This window comes from Rattus norvegicus, chromosome 6 (genome assembly GCF_021556685.1).
Source record: "Rattus norvegicus strain SHRSP/BbbUtx chromosome 6, alternate assembly SHRSP_T2T, whole genome shotgun sequence".
Lineage (NCBI taxonomy): Eukaryota > Metazoa > Chordata > Mammalia > Rodentia > Muridae > Rattus > Rattus norvegicus.
In genome coordinates this window covers 28,933,122-28,951,473 of record NC_141539.1, presented here as the reverse complement: position 1 = coordinate 28,951,473, position 18,352 = coordinate 28,933,122, and the positions used below count along the sequence as shown (strand labels likewise).

Below are 18,352 nucleotides of genomic sequence, written 5' to 3'. Positions count from 1 at the left end.
ATATCAGGAAGCTAAGGCCTCAGCCGCCACCTGGCGACGCAGAGGACGGGTACCGAGTCCCAGCTGCCGTAATTAGGAAGGCGGAGGTGTCGCCTTTAAGAGGTTGACTCACGTGGACGCTGTGTTGTGTGCGCTCAGCTGGGAGTGGGGGGGTGGGTCCTCACTCTCATTACATTGGCCGCCTCGGCCGAGGAGGCAGAGCTAGCCTCCTTGATTGGCTGTGAGGATGCAAGGTGTCGACTTAGGGGCGGGGAGAGTAGCGATGAGTCCGCCCACCCTCTGCGGCTTCGGGGCGGGGTGGGCGGCGGAGTGTAAGGGGGCAAGGGTGGGGGAGGGTGAGCCAGAGAAGGGGCGGGGCCCGGCGGAAGGGGCAGAGTGCCAGGGAGAGGGGCGGAGCCTAGAAATGAAGGGTGCTGCGGGCCAACCGGGAGAGCCGCCTGAAGGGAGGGCGGGGCCACGCTGGGTGATTGACGCCCAGGCCCGACCGAGGAGAGGCGGGGCCAAGGCCTGACTAAACCTGAAGACTTGGAGGCCGAGGGGGGCTTCGACCCAGCTGAGGAGCGAAGAGCTGCTGGCAGCGCCGATCCCCAGTGCGCAGGTGAGTACGGCGGCGGGCGCTGGGATCGGAGTCGGCTGGGGCTCGAAGCCCTTGGGCCGGCGGCTTCGAAGCCTTCGGGGAGCGGCCCGGGGCGGGGGCCCAGGCAGGAAGTGCCTCTTCCCCTTCTCCACTCGTCCAGGGTCCCGGCCGGGCCACCAGGGCCCCTCAGAACCGCAGGGCCGCGGGCCGGGCCGTCGCTCTTTGTGAGGCTGTGGCGCGGCGGCCGCCGTCCTCCCGTCCCCGCCGCGCAGCCGAGCGCTCCGCGAGCCCGCAACAGCCGCGACCCTTGGCGACCCGCGGCCCCCACCCGCCTCCCCTCCACCCTCGGTGACTGTCGCAGCGACCGCCGGTCCGCAGACAGCTCGCCCAGTGACACCCCCACTTCCTAGGCCGCCCCGCCCCCACGGCAGCCGTCCCAGCCGCAGCGTCGGGGGCGCGCCCGGGCTCCGCTCCTGGTCGGCCCGCGGGCCCGCGCTCCAGGGCCGCGCTCGCACCCCGCCCGCTCGTGCTCAGGTGTCTGGGCTTTGGGCCGTGCCCGCCTCGGAGCCAGCCCCTACCACGCTGCCCACCGGACCCTGGGTGTGGGGGACACTGCTCGGGAGCCCACGGGTGCTGAGCGCCCGGGAGCCCGCGCCTGCCCAGCTGTTCCGCCTGTGTTTGTTGTGCCGAGGAGGCCCCGCCGCCGCCGCGCGCTCCGCCTTGCGCCGGGCGATTGGCTGGCGGGCGTCACGTGGGCGCGATCAGCTGGGCCGGCTGCGGGCGGTCGGCCTGGCTCTGACCCCCGCCGCTGCTTGGTGAGCCGACCGGGAGGCTCGTCCCTGCTGGCGTTGGGTAGGCACACTCCTGCACACCCCTTTAATCCACGCTGCTATCTAGGCAGGTAGGAAGTCCGAGTGTTGGCAGCGGGAGTGGGAAGCCGCAGTAATACAAAGGTCTGTTTAATCCGGACACCGACCGGTCTTCTCCCTTTGGAGTGACAGTAAGGGAAGGTGTAGAGCTCATTTATTTTTAAACTTTTTTCCTGTTTACAGAGCCCTGTTGGAAATCTGAGGATGTTTATTTCAGGTGGTCTTCGACAGATGGGAAACCTGAAAGTAACCTCAGACTTACCTTCCTTTTGGAAAATAAGTGAACTTGGCTGGTTCAGGTTAACAGGCACAATAGGAAACTTACCAGATCGTTTTGCATAGCCACACTGGCGGGATTGCAACTGCATTACAACATAGGAAAAGTCGCAATCGGTGTTTCTTGGGTGCATGTTTGTGCCAGATGTGAAGCGCCTCGATGGGTTCTTTTACCAAGAATTAATCACATATTTACTTAATAGTGTATTAGGTAAGGAGATTCCAGAAAAGTCTCTAGACTCCCAATGTAGGAAAAGGTTACAATGAAATCGGAAAACAGTGCAATGCTAAATATTGGTAAGTTGTGGAATGAGTGTTCCAGAAGTTCAAAGATGGGGCAGGGAAACACCAGGAGGAGGAAGTAGGAAGTATTCTGAAGAGAATAGATGTAGAGCCGAGAAAATGAAAAGCTTGTGAGTTGCTGCTGGCCAAGAAGGGCTTAGGGTAAACATCCCTAGAGCATTTACGGTAGCAAGAAGATGGAACACGTACAATTCAGTGTGTGTGTGTGTGTGTGTGTGTGTGTGTGTGTGTGTGTGTGTGAGTGTGTGTGTGAGAGAGAGAGAGAGAGAGAAAGAGAGTGAGTGTGAGTGATGAGAGCTTGCCAGAGCGCAAGGTAGTTTGTACTCTTTGGAAGGAACTAATGCAGTTGTTTTTCAGTAGAGTCTTAGCAGGGAGGCCTGGCTGCCCTTGAACTCTTGGCAGTCCTGCCTTGTTGTCTTTGGTGTGGGGATTCCAGGTGTGCTAAACAATGGCTGTCTTATTCCCTCATCTGGCCCAGGGTTCAGTACAGATTTTTTTTCCCTTAGTTTATGCGTGGCAACCATCTTATCTCTAGGAAAGGCCTACAATGAAGTATGTTTAATTTGTACAAGGAAACCAACATGAATCTAAACATGCTTAGCAAAATGCGTTTGGCTTCTTCTACAAGAGCATCTAGTTGGAATATTGAAATCTCTTTGCTAGACTCATTTGCCTTCTCTGTCCACTAAGATTTAGGAGCAATAAAGAGTAAAAAGGACGACAAAAAGGCCCTGCAGGTAAAGGTGCTTGATTAAAAACAAAACAACCTGAGTTTTAACGGAGGGACCCACATGACTGAGAGAAAACCTACTCCACAAAGCTGTCCTGACCTCCATCTGCCCACATTAATTATAGGTCTAATAAAATGGGTTTCTTTTAAATAATGAAATAAGGCACCAATCACTATGAAAAGAAATTAGACTTGATACTTCATGAAAAAAGACATGAAACTAGCCCTAAATATATGAGATGTGAAGATAGTCCTGAGTATATTTGTTTCTAGGCTATCTTTTGTTTTATAGTGCCTTGATAGTTATGTAAACTAAAACTATTTTCCTGGTATTACTATATGGTAGAAAGTTCATAATTTTGGAACTGTTAACTAAATATGAATTTGCTATTTAGCACTTGAGTCTGGAAGAAGCTTTTGGTGTTGTATCACAACAAACAAAGGGATCATGTTTGTCTTGCCAGGAAGTTTTTGGGGAGATGACCAACTCTGATTATTTGCTGACTCACGACTAACTGCTGAGTTATGTGGCTGGTCTTATTTTCTAATGATGACTAAGCAGTATCCTAGAAACCCAGTCAGCATGGAAGTTAACAAAACACAAAATAAGGCATTATCTTAGAAGACCAGGCACATACACTTAAGTTACTGTCAAATGAAGATTCAGTCCCACAAGCAGGACATCATTTGACCCAGTAGAGTGAACTGATACTGTAAGAGGATAACATGGCTTTCCTGTGTCATTGAAACTCACCTCTTGCTAACATTTTGTACAAAACTAAGAAAAATGGGCTGGGTGTATAGCATAGTGTTTACCTGGCGTGCACAAGGTACTTGGTTTGATTTCCAGTATCACAGAAAGGAAAAAAAAAATAGATTTTATAGAAGGAGCTGTTGCTTCCCTGTGTAACTTTTGTTGTTTTGTTACAAATTGCTGTGAAAATAGTTAATGAAACTGCAATAGCATCAAATGTTTATTGCTATGGTAGTAATTATCCTAGCTATTAAAAGTTTTATGGTTTTTGTTCTTTCCTTTGTTCTAGAGAGAAGAGACTGAAAACCAAATATACAGCCATGTTTCCACGTGAATCCATTATAGCAGAATCAGAATATGCTACTTCTGGAAGGGGCAGAGTTTTGTAACCCTTCCTGTGCTAGAACCAGTGCGCCATGCTCTTTATACTCAGTCTTTGTCTTCCCCCATTTGGTAGAATGAGAAACCCCCTCTGCTCTGTCCACTGTTGGAGGGAACTCTGGGATGGGTGTTTGTGGAAATACCCCAAAGGTTTAGTTCTTAAGTAGAGATTCTTCTTTCCGAAGTGGGTGTTTTCCATCCGGAGATCCTATCCAAATGCAAATAGATGCCTGTTGTTCTCCTTGGTATTTTTAGAGCTAGGAAGTGGTGCCTCCTTAGGTTGAATCCATTTGCCAGCATTGAGACCAAACTGGATTATTAATTATAGGGAGGGCAGATACCTATTTTAAGACCTAGAGTTGAAACACCAAGAATTTGAAATCTTAAGTTTCTAGCTTTTGTCCTGTTTATAATTTCCATTACCTGGGTACTTATGGCTGTAATTAACAGGCGGTGAAGCTAGTTAATTGCTTTTTCCTATCCTGAACCCTGCTTCCTCATCTGTGGTGGAACAGGGATGAAATGGGATGTAGAGTCTACTTTTATGACCTTTATTTAGCATTCATCATACAGGGCACTGTTCTCAGGATATAGTGTCTTCATTTAATTCTCTTCCAGGAATATCGCTCTTGCCATTTTACATAGGAAACAGTAATTTGTCCAAGGTTACAAAGGTATTGAGGGGAGGGAGAACTGAAATTTATAAACAGCACCTGGCTTTAGCTCTAGGCTGTACCGTCTGAGCGGAGTCAGCAGCTGGCTGTAACTGATTTGAATGATCTTCATACAGTTGATCTTCCACAGAAAAGAAAGCTAAGGATCTTTGTCTTGAGGACTAGGACTCACACTGGCTGCTCTGCACTTCTCAGTGCTCTTTGCTCAGTCTTCTGGACGCTGGGATTACAAGCCTGAGTCACTGCCCCACTGAGAAAACCCTTGGGTTTAGCCAGGAAATCTATGAAGAAAATGGGAATGGCATTCCAGGAATTTGTCAGTTATTCCTAATGATCTTTACGCCTGATTGTCAACCAGGTTTCTGTTTCTCTGAGAAAGACATCTAAAGTGAAGAGCTTTTCCCCTACCTATCTCAGTGTGCTGTAAGCAGGATAACCTTTCTTGGTAAGGACAAGTGTGGCTGTAGTCCAAACTAGTAAAATATGATATTTTCTTCTTAACCCTTTAAAGGAATTTTATTTTTAATATTTTTAAATCAGGGGAGCTAGATTTGGACTGCTGGCCTTGGTTTGCTGACCCCTGTTCTTTTGGTTTGGGTTTTATTTTATGTGTATGGGTGTTTTGCCTGCATGTAGTCTGTACACCAGTTTGTGTCTGGTCCCGATGGAAGCCAGAAAACAGCATTAGACATCCTGGGACTGGAGTTACAGTTGTTTGTGAGCCCATAGGTGGGTGGTGGGACTCAAACTCAGGTTCCCTGGAACGGTGGCCAATGCTCTTAAGTGCTGAGTTAGACCAAACCAACTAGGAAATAGCATATTTCATTTGTTACTGTATATATAAAAGAGCCAAACAGTCCTTTTAGACCATTGTTTTATGGCCTGGAAATGAGGGATTTATACAAAGTCATCATATTCAGTTTTTAAAAATCAATTCACTACTGATGGGTTTCTAAAAGAAAAGTAGTTTTTTTTTAATTAACTTACAAATTGTATAATTAAGAAAAATAAAGGTGGACGATATAATTACTTCATTAGAATCTTGTGATGCAGATAGAAGTTAGAAATTCTAGGTGTCTAAGGATGCTCTTTGGTGGGAGAAATTGAAGATAATCAGTAAAATACCTGAGTTGCCTATGAACTTCCTTGTGTTTTCATCCTGGTCCCTCAGGTAATAGCAGGTCAAGTCAGGTGAACTGTTAAACAGCCTGTAAGACTCTCAGAGAGAATCTTCCCTCAGAAGGGAGATCCTCTAGCCCAATGACCAGTCCACAGGCTGCAATCTGCAAGAGGATTTTTATTGATCAGGATACACAGGTATCTGTGGGCGTCCCAGTCAATTCGGAAGACTGGCGCGCCTAGCAGAACCAGGGACGAGTTTTTATAGTGTATTGGGAGCAGAAGCAGGCTTACAGAAGCAGATGCATGGTTACAGGGATGTGATTGGTGGAGTAAATGAGGCATACGTGTATGTTACCTATTTTGGCTATAATCATAACAGTGAGTTAGCAAAAAGTACATGGTGGTCAGGGCTTCCGGGGGGTCAGGGGCTTTTTCTTTTTCTTGCCAGGTGGCCCATGGAGCAGTGCCCATAATTTAGTCTGGTTTCTGCATTTTGTTTTCTTTTCTGGTCTGTTTCGTCTAAATGATGGGTCAGCTTGTCCCACATATCTAAAAACTTACTTTTTACTTCTATAGTTGAGGGCCTTGGGCTTGTACAATTCCCTTTCTGGGAGGGGGTTTTTCACAGCCCAGTTTGATACTTCAGCCTGAGGGTTTATAGTTTGGAACGATGCAAACACACTGCCAGAAGAGCCTTGTTTGCATGTCACTTACAAAATAATGTAGTGGTTTCTCTTCGAATGTTGAAGCATCATAAATACAGCAGGCCACACCAAGCTTAGCCCTCATTTCAGCCGTAAATGGAACTAAGCATGGCAGAGTATCTACCAAATGATGCACTTTTGCAGTGGGACACAGTAAAGTGCTTCCGAGTCAAGATGTTGACCAACCGACAGATGAAGAGATTGAAGATTCCACTAAATGAACCAAAACGATTAGTATGTGTGGTAAATGCTTTAGGTGTAAAAAATAATTCCAGAAAGCTGGATAGTGGTGCTAGAGGCCTGGAGAAATGACTAGCTGCAGAGCGATTTGTGAGAACTTAGTGGGCAAAGCCAGTTTGTAGTGATGGTACAGCTTGATACATTTGTAAGGAAGTCCTAGGGGTAGTTAACATGGAAGGGTTGCTCAGTATGCTCTTTGAGATTTTGCCTTCTTTTGATATTCTGAAGATAATGCTAAAGCTCGAAGACAGGCCTCTCACATCCTAGGAAATACTCTACCACTGAGCCACACAATTAGCTCAATAAAAATTTAGTGTCATTCCCCACTACCATTATTGGGAATCAAATTTGGGCCTCATAAATACAGGCACAGTGTTCCTTCACTGAGCCACACACACACCCTTAGCCGTTTTTTTGTTTGTTTGTTTGTTTTGTTTTGTTTTTTAAATTCTGCCCCTTGGTTTTTAATTTTTAAATTTTGAGGCAGAATTTCACTTGGCTTCTTGGGTTGATTCTAAATTCCAAATATTTGTGCCTCAGCACCTAAGGTGTTTGGGTCTTTTTTGTAAGAATCATCCCTAGGTAGTTATGACTGCATAGGCCTATATTCCCATCACTTGGGAGGCTGAAACAGGAGGGATATTGTAGGTTAAAATCAAGCTGGACCACATAGCATTTGAAGCAGTCTGAGTTTAGAAGGTGGCAGCTGAGTTGTATTTCACTGTCTATATTTTTGTAGGACCAGTCCAATACAAGTACAGCACTAGCTGAGAATGTGTGCTAGGTTAGTAAAACACCATGAGTGTTAATGGTCTTAGATGGAATTAGTGTTTGCATTCAGTAATAAAAGAAAAGGGAAAAGGTTCCCCCAACTGACTTAAGTGGTATTGTTATATTTACAGTTTTCTAATTTTATGGAGTATATGATTAGATTGCCACTGAACCTGGGAATACAAGAGGAGGGCAATTTGCAGACAGCCTGAGAGAGACCAACCCCAGCAGCTATTTGGTCCCTAGGTATAAGGGAAATGAGAACTGGAATAAGACTTAGTTTGGAGACTATCTTGGCTACTTGTGGAATGCTACATGGTCTATTTTAACACCTATAAAGGTAGGTGTTAAAATACATACATACATACACATACACACACACACACACACACACACACACACACCCCTACACACCCACACACCACATTCAAATGATATGTACTAGTGCAGTGTCCCATACACTGGACATACTTAAGTCTAAGGTAGAGCTCACACTGTTAATGTCTCGGCTTTCTTCAGGCTACTGTAATTGAACAGTGTAGTGGGGTGGTATATAAACACAGGAATTTATCATGGTTCAAAGGAAAAAGCACCAGCAGAAATGGTTTTAGTAAAGGCCAGTTTCTGGTGATTGATGTCCCACTTTAGATGTGTCTTCATGGTACAAAGGGTAAGGCAGCTAGCATCCTCTACTGACAGTCTGTCTTCATGACAGTTACTCCCCAGATTCTATCACATTGGTGACTAGGTTTCAGTGTACAAGTTTATGGGGACACAGACTTTCAGGATGTGTGGCAGAGGGATTGTAGCTGATGTCTGCTTTATTGAGCACTGTGACATTTTTAACCTCGTAAAGCTAAGGTTTGCTGGGATCTCATGACTATGTAGGGTTGATGGCAAATAATGTCTGGCTTACTTCTGATGACAATGTAACAGATACCTGTTTATATGTAAATGGAGATCACAGTCAGGAATCAAAGTAACGTATAGATTGTCTTAGATATTTTTAGACTTGATAAAGAATCATATAATTGAAGCCAGTGAAGATACTTGGATAGAGTAAAAATAGAAGTGAATTTAAAGCAGGAAAGAAGGCATATTAAATCTATTACCCTCAGTACCAACTGGTCGGTCCTGACTATTCCTGTGACACAGCCCAGGATAGAATGATGTAGGCAGAGTGCATGACACTCACTCAGAGCCGAGGCATACTCCATAGTAGCATTTAAGGTCGGTCTAGAAATAAAGGTATTATGTCACTGCAGTTAAATTATGTCTGATATTTGAAAGTTAGGACAAAGATTGCCTGTAAAACAAATCCCAGAAACTAATTGAAGCTAAATGAACTGTAAATCCTTGGTTGTCAATCCTTTTTGTTAAACAACATCATTATAAACATAGGAATCAGTTGTTCACACGTGTGTTGAATGCCTTATTTATATTGAGAGTCATAAGTTGAAATAGTGATACAAGGTCCAAACAGGACCAGTGGAGAATAAAACATAAAATGGTATAGAGAACAATGATAAACTGTTTGTCAGTAGTCAGTTGCTATGGGAGAATATGTTGTGTACTCCCTGTTACCTGATACACACACAGACACACCACAATGCCAGCCCTTCTACCCAAGTTTTGTTTTTAATACTTAGTGTTTTCATGCCTGTGTATATGTGTACATGTTTGCACACAGGTATATGTTTGTGCATGCATGTGTGCATGCGTGTTCACATCCCATGTATGCAAGTATCCTTGCAGGCCATAAGAGATAACGATATCAGATCTGGAGGTGGTATTGTAGGCACTGAGAACTAAACTTGAGTCCTCTGCAAGATCAATAAGTACTCTTAAACACTAGCCTATCTCTCCTGCTCCAAATGTTTATTTTTGTAAAATTTATGTGTTGTGTTGGTCAGCCATATGCATGAGTGACCATGGAGACCAGAAAAGAATATCAGAGCCCTTGGAACTGGATCTACAGTAAGTTATGAGCTTCCTGGTATGGATGCTGGGAGCTGAACACGAGTCTTCTGTCAGGACACCTGGAATTTATTTGTGGTGCTAAGGAGTGAATCTAGGGCCTTAGCCACACTGTTCTCCCACATTATAGTTATGTTTTTAGTCAGGGTCTTTTTCTGTAGTCCAGATTGGTCTAGAACTTACTAAAAAGACCAAGGTAGCCTGAAAATGTGTTTAAGGACTATAAAAATAAGCACCAAGCATTGCCAGAAATGTAATCAGAAAGTCAGTTTTACTACAGCTTAAGTCTGGTGTTGAGTTTACATTTACACATTGCGGCTCTATTTCCTTTTTTCTTCTTCTTTTAAAGACAGTCTCTTGATGTAGCCTTGGCTACATTGGAACTCCTTTTCTCCTAGGCAGGCTTCAAACTAATTCCTACCTCTGATGATATTTGTTAATGTATTATTCTGTTTTTGTTTTTTTCTCTTTAGTCACACAGGGTTTCTTTGTGTAGTCCTGCCTGTCCTGGAACTCACTTTGTGAACCAGGCTGGCCTTAAACTCAGAGATCTACCTGCCTCTGCCTCTCAAGTGATGGGATGAAAGGCATGCAACACCAAGCCAATGTTTTTGATTTTCATAGATGGATCTCATTGTGACATTTCAAATACGTTGTTATACTTGGTTTTCATCTATTCACCTTATTTCCCTCTCATGTTCCTTCCTGTCTTCAGAATGACCCTTCTTACTGAAGGGCTGGAACAGTTCATAAATCTAAGAACAAATAGTTTCCTTATTAATCATGAAAGTACTACAGATAACAGTCTGGATCCCCCTCCTCCAACTCCTCAAAAGGACAGCTGTATCAGCTCTGTTTACCATTTTTACATGTTATTAAACATTTGAGACACAGGAACTGATAACATACAGAAACACTTTAAAATGAAACCTTTGATGTATTCTTTGAGTATATCTAGAGGTTTCAAAACACTTTTATAGAAACAGGTTGCAGTGTATTTAAGAGTTGAATCTGCTGCCTCTTGTAAACTCTTGAAATACTGAAGTCTGAGTTATCATGGTTTCAGAAACCTGTTTCAAAACTTTGTTAGGTGAGCATGTTAGTGCTTCTGTAATTTATCCAAAGGCTAAGTTGCATAATATCTGGAAAGTCCATTCTCTTGTTTTTCTGTCCTGTTGCTCTATGCTCTAAGCTAGCTAGGTCTACTAGCCCCTCCTTTGGGAGAAGCAGTTGAGGGTTGTGGAAGAACTTTGTCTCCAGCTCGTTGAACTGTATTCCAGCTACTATTCTTAACAGCTGCAACCTTTGACCTGTTAACTTGTTTGGGTAGAAAATGGGAACGGTGAAACCTCCCAGAATTGTGAATTTTAAAGTAAGTGCTCCATAGACTTTAGACTCAGACTTACTGAGTGAAGTTAATACTATTGTCCCTATACAGTGGTCAGTAAACCCAGTGACCATAGGCCTATCTGCTCAGGTCTCCTCTTGGGGTGTGGGCATTTTTGGTTTGGTTTTGTTCTTTATTTTGTGGTGGTGCTGGCCTAGAACCCTGGCCTTCCAGTATGTTAGGCAAGTGATCCACCAATGAACTATATTCCCAGCCCTTTCTTGTTTTGAAATTGCAAGATCATCTGCTCTTATCTGATCACCCCACCTGTGCCCCTTCTGAGTCTTTCCTCAAATTACACATTATCTGCTCAGAATGTAGATTTAACAGTGGCACTGTGCTAGCTTTTTTTCAAACTTCTGTGTGTCAGCATTTTACCTGAATGTAGGCCTGTTCTTTGAGGGCATAGGATCCCCTGGAACTAGAGTTTTCATATGGATGCTGGGAATCAACCCAAGGTTCTCTGCATGAGCAGTAAGTGCTCTAAGAGCACTGAGCCATCTCTCCGTCCCCCATCTGTGATAGTGTGTGTGTATATACATACATACATACATATATATGTATATGTATACACAATTTTTAAATGAAATTTCACTTTTGTTTTGTTTTTCGTATAACTAAAAGAGAAGTAATAACCATTCCTTGGCTTTTACTCTTAACAACTTGAGGTGTCCTGTTTATTTGTTCAGTGTGTGAACTTTGTTCATAGTTCATTCCGAGTCAGACAGTTTACCCAGCAGATACTAGAAAACAGCAGATTTCAGTATATAAGTAACCTGTAACACCTCCCCCAATGTCTGCTACAAGTTTTTAAAATAATGTGTGTCTTTGTTTCTGTTTGTTCTAGGTTTTTAGAACTTCAGCTATCAAAATGGGCAGAATCTTTCTTGATCATATCGGTGGTACCCGTCTGTTTTCTTGTGCAAACTGTGATACAATCCTGACCAATCGCTCAGAACTCATCTCTACTCGGTTCACAGGCGCCACTGGTAGAGCATTTCTTTTTAACAAGGTTGGTGGAAAACTTGATTCCTACCTTTAGTGGCTGCATTTGACAGCAACACTAGTCCGTTCTCTTAGAATTCACAGATAGCACACCGTATCAGAATGGTGGTTGAAACCTACAGAAGCGATTGCTTATTAGTTTGTCTCTGATTGAGATTTCAGGGATACATTCTAGAACATGATTTTATTTTATTTATTTTTATAAAGCCTAAAATATATTTTTATTAAGCTTTTTCATAGTAGAAGAAGAGAGGCAGGGTATAGCAGCTTCTGTCTATAATCCCAGTGTTTGGAAAAACCGAGGCAGGAAGATGGTCACAAACTGGACACCAGGAGACCAGTCTGGGAGACGCAGTGAGTCATAGGCCAGTTGGGCCAGCTTCAGCTACACAGTGAGACAGTTTGAAAATAGCAATAAAAAAGTCTGTTTCTTTGGGAACTGTTCAATTTAAAAACTTTAGTGACCTCACAGAATTTGGAACAGGCTAAGATGGCCATTTTCTCTCTCCCTTGAATGTTACTGATTTATCCATGGAGACAGCTCCTCGTTGAGCATGAGTCTAGCTAACTGGCTCTAATCCTTGCTTGCCAGTCAGCTTTCCCATTGTCATTTGGCTTCTTGGCTACTAAAAGATTGGCAGATGCACATCTACAGTCTACTGGGCTGTTCTGATATTGGTTGATGTGATTGTGCACCCTGAACTTCGCACAGTCTAGTTTCCAAGTCTTCTAGGCTAAGACGCACATCTAGTCTTTTTTCCCCATCCTGAGACAGATTTCTTTGTGTAGCTCTGCCTGTCCTAGCTCTGCAGACCAGGCTGGCCTTGAATTCACAGAGATCTGTCTGTCTCTGTCTCCCAAGTGCTGGGATTAAAGGCATGGGCCAGGACAACCCAGTCAGATCCTGTTTTAAATGACTGTTTTTAGGTCAGATAAACTTTTCACTGGTAGACATTCCTCTGTTGTGAGTAAAGAATCCTCTCAGAGAATCAATACTGTGTCCCCCTGACATTTTACAGAGGAGGAATGGCCACTGCGGCAGACCAGCTGCCTGTTAACTGCTCACTCAACCTTGCTCATTCTTTACTAATAGTCTCTAATTTTCACATTACAGTGTCAAAAGTTCATTAGAATTAGACCATATAACAAAGTCACATTTATTAACTATTCATCTTTAGAAGAAAATAAAGCCTAGAGGATTTCTTGGGTATTTAGAATGGTTGGAAATTCTCCACAGGTTATTTTAGAAACCAATTCCTGTTTTTATTATCTTTGAATTTGCTAGGAAACTATTGTATTGTATTTACTGTTGTATTGAATGATTTGTGGTAGGCTCAGCCTGTCCCATACTGTTCGTATATAGAAAGTGGCGTTTTCAGAAACAAATGTGACACTGTGGAGCACTGGTACTCCAACAGCTTCTTTATCTTGTTTACACTCACACTGCAGAGCGATTGAAGAAGCAGACCCAAACGCAGATCTCATGGCTTCAGCTTCAGACCTTTTCTACAACCAGAAATGGAACTATCCTATATAGATGGCAAGACATGAGCTTGTCCAACACTACTTAAAGATTGCATTAGATTGGGGTCTGGAAGGCTGGTTCAGCAGTTAGGAGCACTGGTTGCTTTTGCAGTAGACCCAAGTTTGGTTTCTAGAATTCACTTGGTGGCTCACAGCCATGTATAACTCTAGATCACAGTTTTGTCCTTTTGCCTTTTGTCCTCCACAGCAAGCAGATACACATGCATACTTATAGGCAAAGCATTCATCCACATAAAATTAAATAAGCCTTTTTAAAAAGCGCCCTTGTTTAGATAGGCAGATAGACAGACACAGACATAGACACAGATGTGTATATCTCATGGGTAGGGTTTGAGACCAGAGTATCCTGTAATTCAGGCTTGCTTGAGACTGACTTATGTGAGTGAGGCTGGCCATGAACCCCTTTTTTTCTGACTCTTCTTTCCAAATACTAGGGTTATAAGCCTAGTGGCACAGTCTGGTCATCCCATCCTCTCTTCATAGGTGGCTATCATGAGTTTAACTAAAGTAGCAATTTTGTCCGCTGACTTGGTTGATGGTTACTTGTTTTTGAGGCAGGGTCTCACTGAAGTAAGGCTGCTCTCACCTCAAATTCGGGAGGACCTGCCCTGGTTTCTCACACTCGTGGTCATGCACCGCTGTGTAATACTTAACTGCGTACATGTACATTTACTGATTGTCACAGTTATTACCTAACCTACATGAGCTTATAAGAGATTGTGTGTGTGTGTGTGTTCTTTAGGTAGTTAACTTGCAGTACAGTGAAGTTCAAGATCGGGTCATGCTCACTGGCCGCCACATGGTTCGAGATGTGAGCTGCAAAAACTGCAATAGCAAACTGGGATGGATCTATGAGTTTGCTACTGAAGACAGCCAGCGTTATAAGGAAGGCCGTGTGATCCTGGAACGTGCACTAGTTCGAGAGAGTGAAGGCTTTGAGGAGCATGTACCATCTGATAACTCTTGAAGAAAAAAGATAAACCCATCTTTTCCCAGGTCTCCTTCACTGAAAACAAAAATCTCCTTACATACACTGTCACCTTAGCATCAGAGTCGGATTCATGAACTGCGGAACAAGAGGTTGTGAGCATCTAAGATGGAAACTTTCTTCTTTCTTCTTTTGTTTTGTTTTTTTTAATTTTGTATTTTCCATCCAACAGCAGTTTGTAGAGAGAATTTTATGCATATGCCATTAATTTTTTCCCTGTGTTTACATCTTGAGGCAGATTTGCAACTACATGGTGGGCTATGTAAGGGAAAAAATTGGGGTCCTTAGAGTGAAAAGGAGTGTTTTGTGTACATTTTGAGTGGAGAATATGTCAAGAGCATGGTTTTTAAATTTATTTGGGCTTCATTTAAAATTTTCTTTTTAACCCAGTTATTTCACTTAATTTGCTAGCTTCAAGAAGAGATCCGAATCTGTGCCCAGCGCTGGAGGCTCAGTGTTAGCGTGGCTTGTGCTGGCCAGTGTGCCATATTCTTGTTGGAGAGGAACTGTAGCACCAGAACCCATTCTTCCTTGTCAGTCTTGACCCACAGATGTCACCATCCCTAGTTCCTTGTCACCACGTACTTGGTGTTGATTGGAAACTTTCTGAAATGGGGCAGAACTGCTTGGTTGTCTTTTCCCATGTAACTTAAGCATAGTAATATAAATAAAGTGGTAGTTGGATGTTTTGGTCCTGTGTTACTTTTAAAAATACCTAATAAGAGAGCAAACGTTTGATAAGTGATTTTCTTAGTAGTTAAAGTGATTCTTCTCAGTCTTAGGCTGTCCTGACTATGTATAAGGTTTTTGTGTAGGTGAAAACACACTGTTTAAACAGTGTTGTGTTTGGAAAACAGTTGAGCAAAATGTCAGTGTGCGTGCTTCCCTGCACCGTCAATCTGCCCCTGTTCTGAAGGGGGAAATGAACAACTTACCTAAAACTACTGTTTGGCCAAGGGTCTCCGCCTCCCCACATTCGTGATTGGCTTTGTTTGACAAGTCTGTAGCGCTAATACTTCATCAAAGGACCGGGTCTCTGCTTAGGTCATTATTTCACATCTTTCCTTAGAAGTTCAGCTACTGCATTTCAGCTGGACCCGATACCACCCCCTATTGGAAAGAGGTCAGATTGGACTCAATTTCAGCCCTAAATTTATGACATTACAAAGTATTAGAATATGCTTCTTTATCCAAACTGTTTCTAGGCAAACTGATCCTTGCTTTTGGTGAATTAGACAGGACAGGGAAATCAGCTAGTTATACAAATGAGTAGATGGATATATGTCTGCTCAGTTTCCAAGTCATCTATGAAGGAAATTTGCCTGAGTTGAACAAGTGACACTGTCATTGGCACTAATGTGATTTGTGCTTACAGTCATCACCATAGCTCTGCACTCTTGGTCAGCGGCATGGCTGTCTGGAGCAGTGGAAGTATAATACTGCGTCCCAGTTGAGTGACACAACTCTGTCTTCACCTTGAATGAAGCTTCAAGACTTAAGAACAATATTTATTTCCACTGATTTCTGCACTGGCCTGTGATGCGGATTCCTAGTCGCATGCCTCACCTACAGCATCGTGTGCATTGCTGTCAAAATAAAATATATTTTGTCTTGCATTGGTATAGAACTGCTACTTATTTTTCACTGATCCTGTGTAGTGATTATCTTTGTTAATTTTAATGTCTAAATGCATAATTTTTATTTGTTTTGAGAGAGGTGTCTTGCTGCGTAGTCTTGGCTGACCTGGAACTTACTTGCTACCTTTAACAGCAGGCTGGCCTGAATCCAGAGAACTCTGCCTGTCTCCATCTACTGAGATGGTGGGTGTGTTGTGTACCACACCCAGCCAACACCAGGCTTCTGAATAACTGTTGGCTTGCTGTGCTTTATAGTGGTAAAGCAACAGTTAACTCTTCTTTATGCCTGAAAACACTAAATTTGCCATAGCTAACCAGGTCATTTTGCCACAGATAGAACTGTGGTTTAGTGTGTATGAAAATGTAATTGAGGGGTTGGGGATTTAGCTCAATGGTAGAGCGCTTGCCTAGCAAGCGCAAGGCCCTGGGTTCGGTCCCCAGCTCCCAAAAAAAAAAAAAAAAAAAAAGAAAAAGAAAAAAGAAAGAAAATGTAATTGATTAAATTACAGGTAAATGTCACACTATTAGATTAACCCAAGTTGCTGAGGGTTAAGCAACAAACCACTAGATAGATGCCTTCATTTTCAAAACCTGCATTGTTTGCTGGGCTAAGTGGCTCAATGGTAGTATTTACTTAGCATGCTGGAAGACCTGAGTGTGATCTCTAGCACTGTAAAAGTCCTATTCACAATACATTTAAAAACATTGGAGTAGGATCTGAAGAGAGTGAACAGCCTTCAGAAGACTTGAGCTCACTTCCTCGAGCCCAAATCAGCCTGTTCAAAACCGCCTCTAACTCCAACTCCAGTCAAGACCCAACACCTCTGGTCTCTGAAGGCTCCTGACTTCATGCCCCAGCTCCCACCCCTACACATGTAATATTTTTAATCAAAAGATCTAGTTGAATTGGATTACTTACCAAAAATATCAGTTGAAATCATTAGTTACCAGGAATAAATGGTTATAGTAGTTCACACCTTAACACCAGCACTTTGGAGGCTATGCTGCATGTTTGAGGCCTTTCTGGGCTGCAGACAGTTCCAAGCCAGTATGATCTATTGCAGAAGACTCTTGTCTGCACAAATAAGAATGATCGTGTTTGGAGGCAGGAAAGATAACTCATCAAATTTGGATATTAGTACATGGGAAATTTTTCTTTGAAGACTTTAGGATTCTTCGGTTTAGGCGGCAGCCATTAACACCTGTTTTTAAAAATTTAATTGTATGTATTGTGAACAACATTTGAAGGTAAGAGGACAGCCCACAGGAGTTCTTTCCTTCGACCATGTGGGTTGGAGGAATTGAACTTGGGTCATCAGGCCTGGTAGTAGATGTGTCCACCTGCTGAATACCTCAGGCCACTTTTTAAAAGTGATTCTAAATTGAGTATTCTGGGTTAAAATACGTTACAGTTGTGAAGGGCTGCTTTGGGACTGAAAGGAAAATCTGTTGCCTAAATTTATCTATTCAGAGTCCTAGAGCATGTTTAACTTTCTATAGACCTCAGCCCAGGCCTCAGTCAGTGTGTAATTTTTGATGAGGTAGAACTACTCACTCTAAAATTGAGAAACTTATCACCAGGGAGATGACTCATACAGTACTTGCTGTCTAAGCATGAGGGCTTGATTTTGAGTTCCTAGGACCCACGAGGAGCCCTGTAAGGTAGTGAGCATCTCTAGTGCATACTGACGTGATCCTGCTGCCTAGATGGAAGGCAGACAGGAGAACCTGAGAAGCTTCTCAGGAGAACAAGGAATACACAGTAGTAAGCAACAAAAGAGGCCTTGTCTTAAGCAAGTCCTTTGACCTCCATACCTGTGCTGTGGCACACACACCTGTCATGGTCATGGGCATACCATGTACAAAAGTAAATCTTTAAAGGAACATTTAATTCCAAAAGTTGTGTTATTAAAGCTCATAAACATACACCGATACAATGGGTATTGGTCCTTGTCCACTTAGCACCTACTTTCCACCAGAAGCCATGTAAAACATATGATTTAGGGAAAACGTGAACTGGGAATCTCCAAGACTAAGCTGAAACCTTCCCGTAGTATTGACGATGTCTATTCTAGGAATAGAGAAGGGGTAAAAATCAGGACTGGGTTCAGGGGCTCATTCCAGTAATTCCAGCACTTGGCAAGCTGAGACAGCAGGGTTGCTGTGAGTTTGAACCATCCTGGACTACAGAGTAAGACTCTGTCTCAGTAAGGAAAAACAAAGTGTGCATCACATATAAAGTGGGTGTTTATGGCTTTAACAGAAATGGTGTGTGTGTGTGTGTGTGTGTGTGTGTGTGTGTGTGTGTAAGCATGAGTCTACATGGCACTTGTGTGGAGGTTAATGGACAGCTTTTCAGGAGTCAGTTCTGCCATGTTTTATTTCAATGCTCTTTTCCTGTGCCACCCAACT

At 43.2% G+C, this 18,352-nt stretch overlaps 1 protein-coding gene across 11 annotated transcripts; it reads left to right on the top strand.

The window, feature by feature from the left end:
* Positions 1–491: 491 nt before the first annotated feature.
* Ypel5 (yippee-like 5) lies at positions 492–15,919 on the top strand. 11 transcript variants are annotated; one of them, XM_087552511.1, is made up of 6 exons: positions 1,367–1,478; positions 3,799–3,918; positions 4,923–5,009; positions 9,315–9,378; positions 11,613–11,777; positions 14,058–15,919. In XM_087552511.1, the coding sequence occupies exons 5-6, from the start codon at positions 11,637–11,639 to the stop codon at positions 14,280–14,282; spliced, it is 366 nt and encodes a 121-aa protein (XP_087408637.1). In that variant the 5' UTR covers positions 1,367–1,478; positions 3,799–3,918; positions 4,923–5,009; positions 9,315–9,378; positions 11,613–11,636; the 3' UTR covers positions 14,283–15,919. The 11 variants fall into 11 exon arrangements, 10 of the variants coding, with proteins under 10 accessions (XP_087408632.1, XP_087408635.1, XP_087408636.1 ...); XM_087552506.1 differs by lacking the exons at positions 1,367–1,478; positions 9,315–9,378 and adding an exon at positions 492–598; XM_087552509.1 differs by lacking the exons at positions 1,367–1,478; positions 9,315–9,378 and adding an exon at positions 492–598 and having other exon boundaries at positions 3,799–3,962.
* Positions 15,920–18,352: the final 2,433 nt, after the last annotated feature.

Coding starts and splice junctions, on each gene's coding strand:
- Ypel5 (XM_087552510.1), top strand. CDS start 11,637: ATGGGCAGAATCTTTCTTGATCATATCGGTGGTACCCGTCTGTTTTCT. Junction 11,778..14,057: donor GAGCATTTCTTTTTAACAAG/GTTGGTGGAAAA, acceptor TGTGTTCTTTAG/GTAGTTAACTTGCAGTACAG.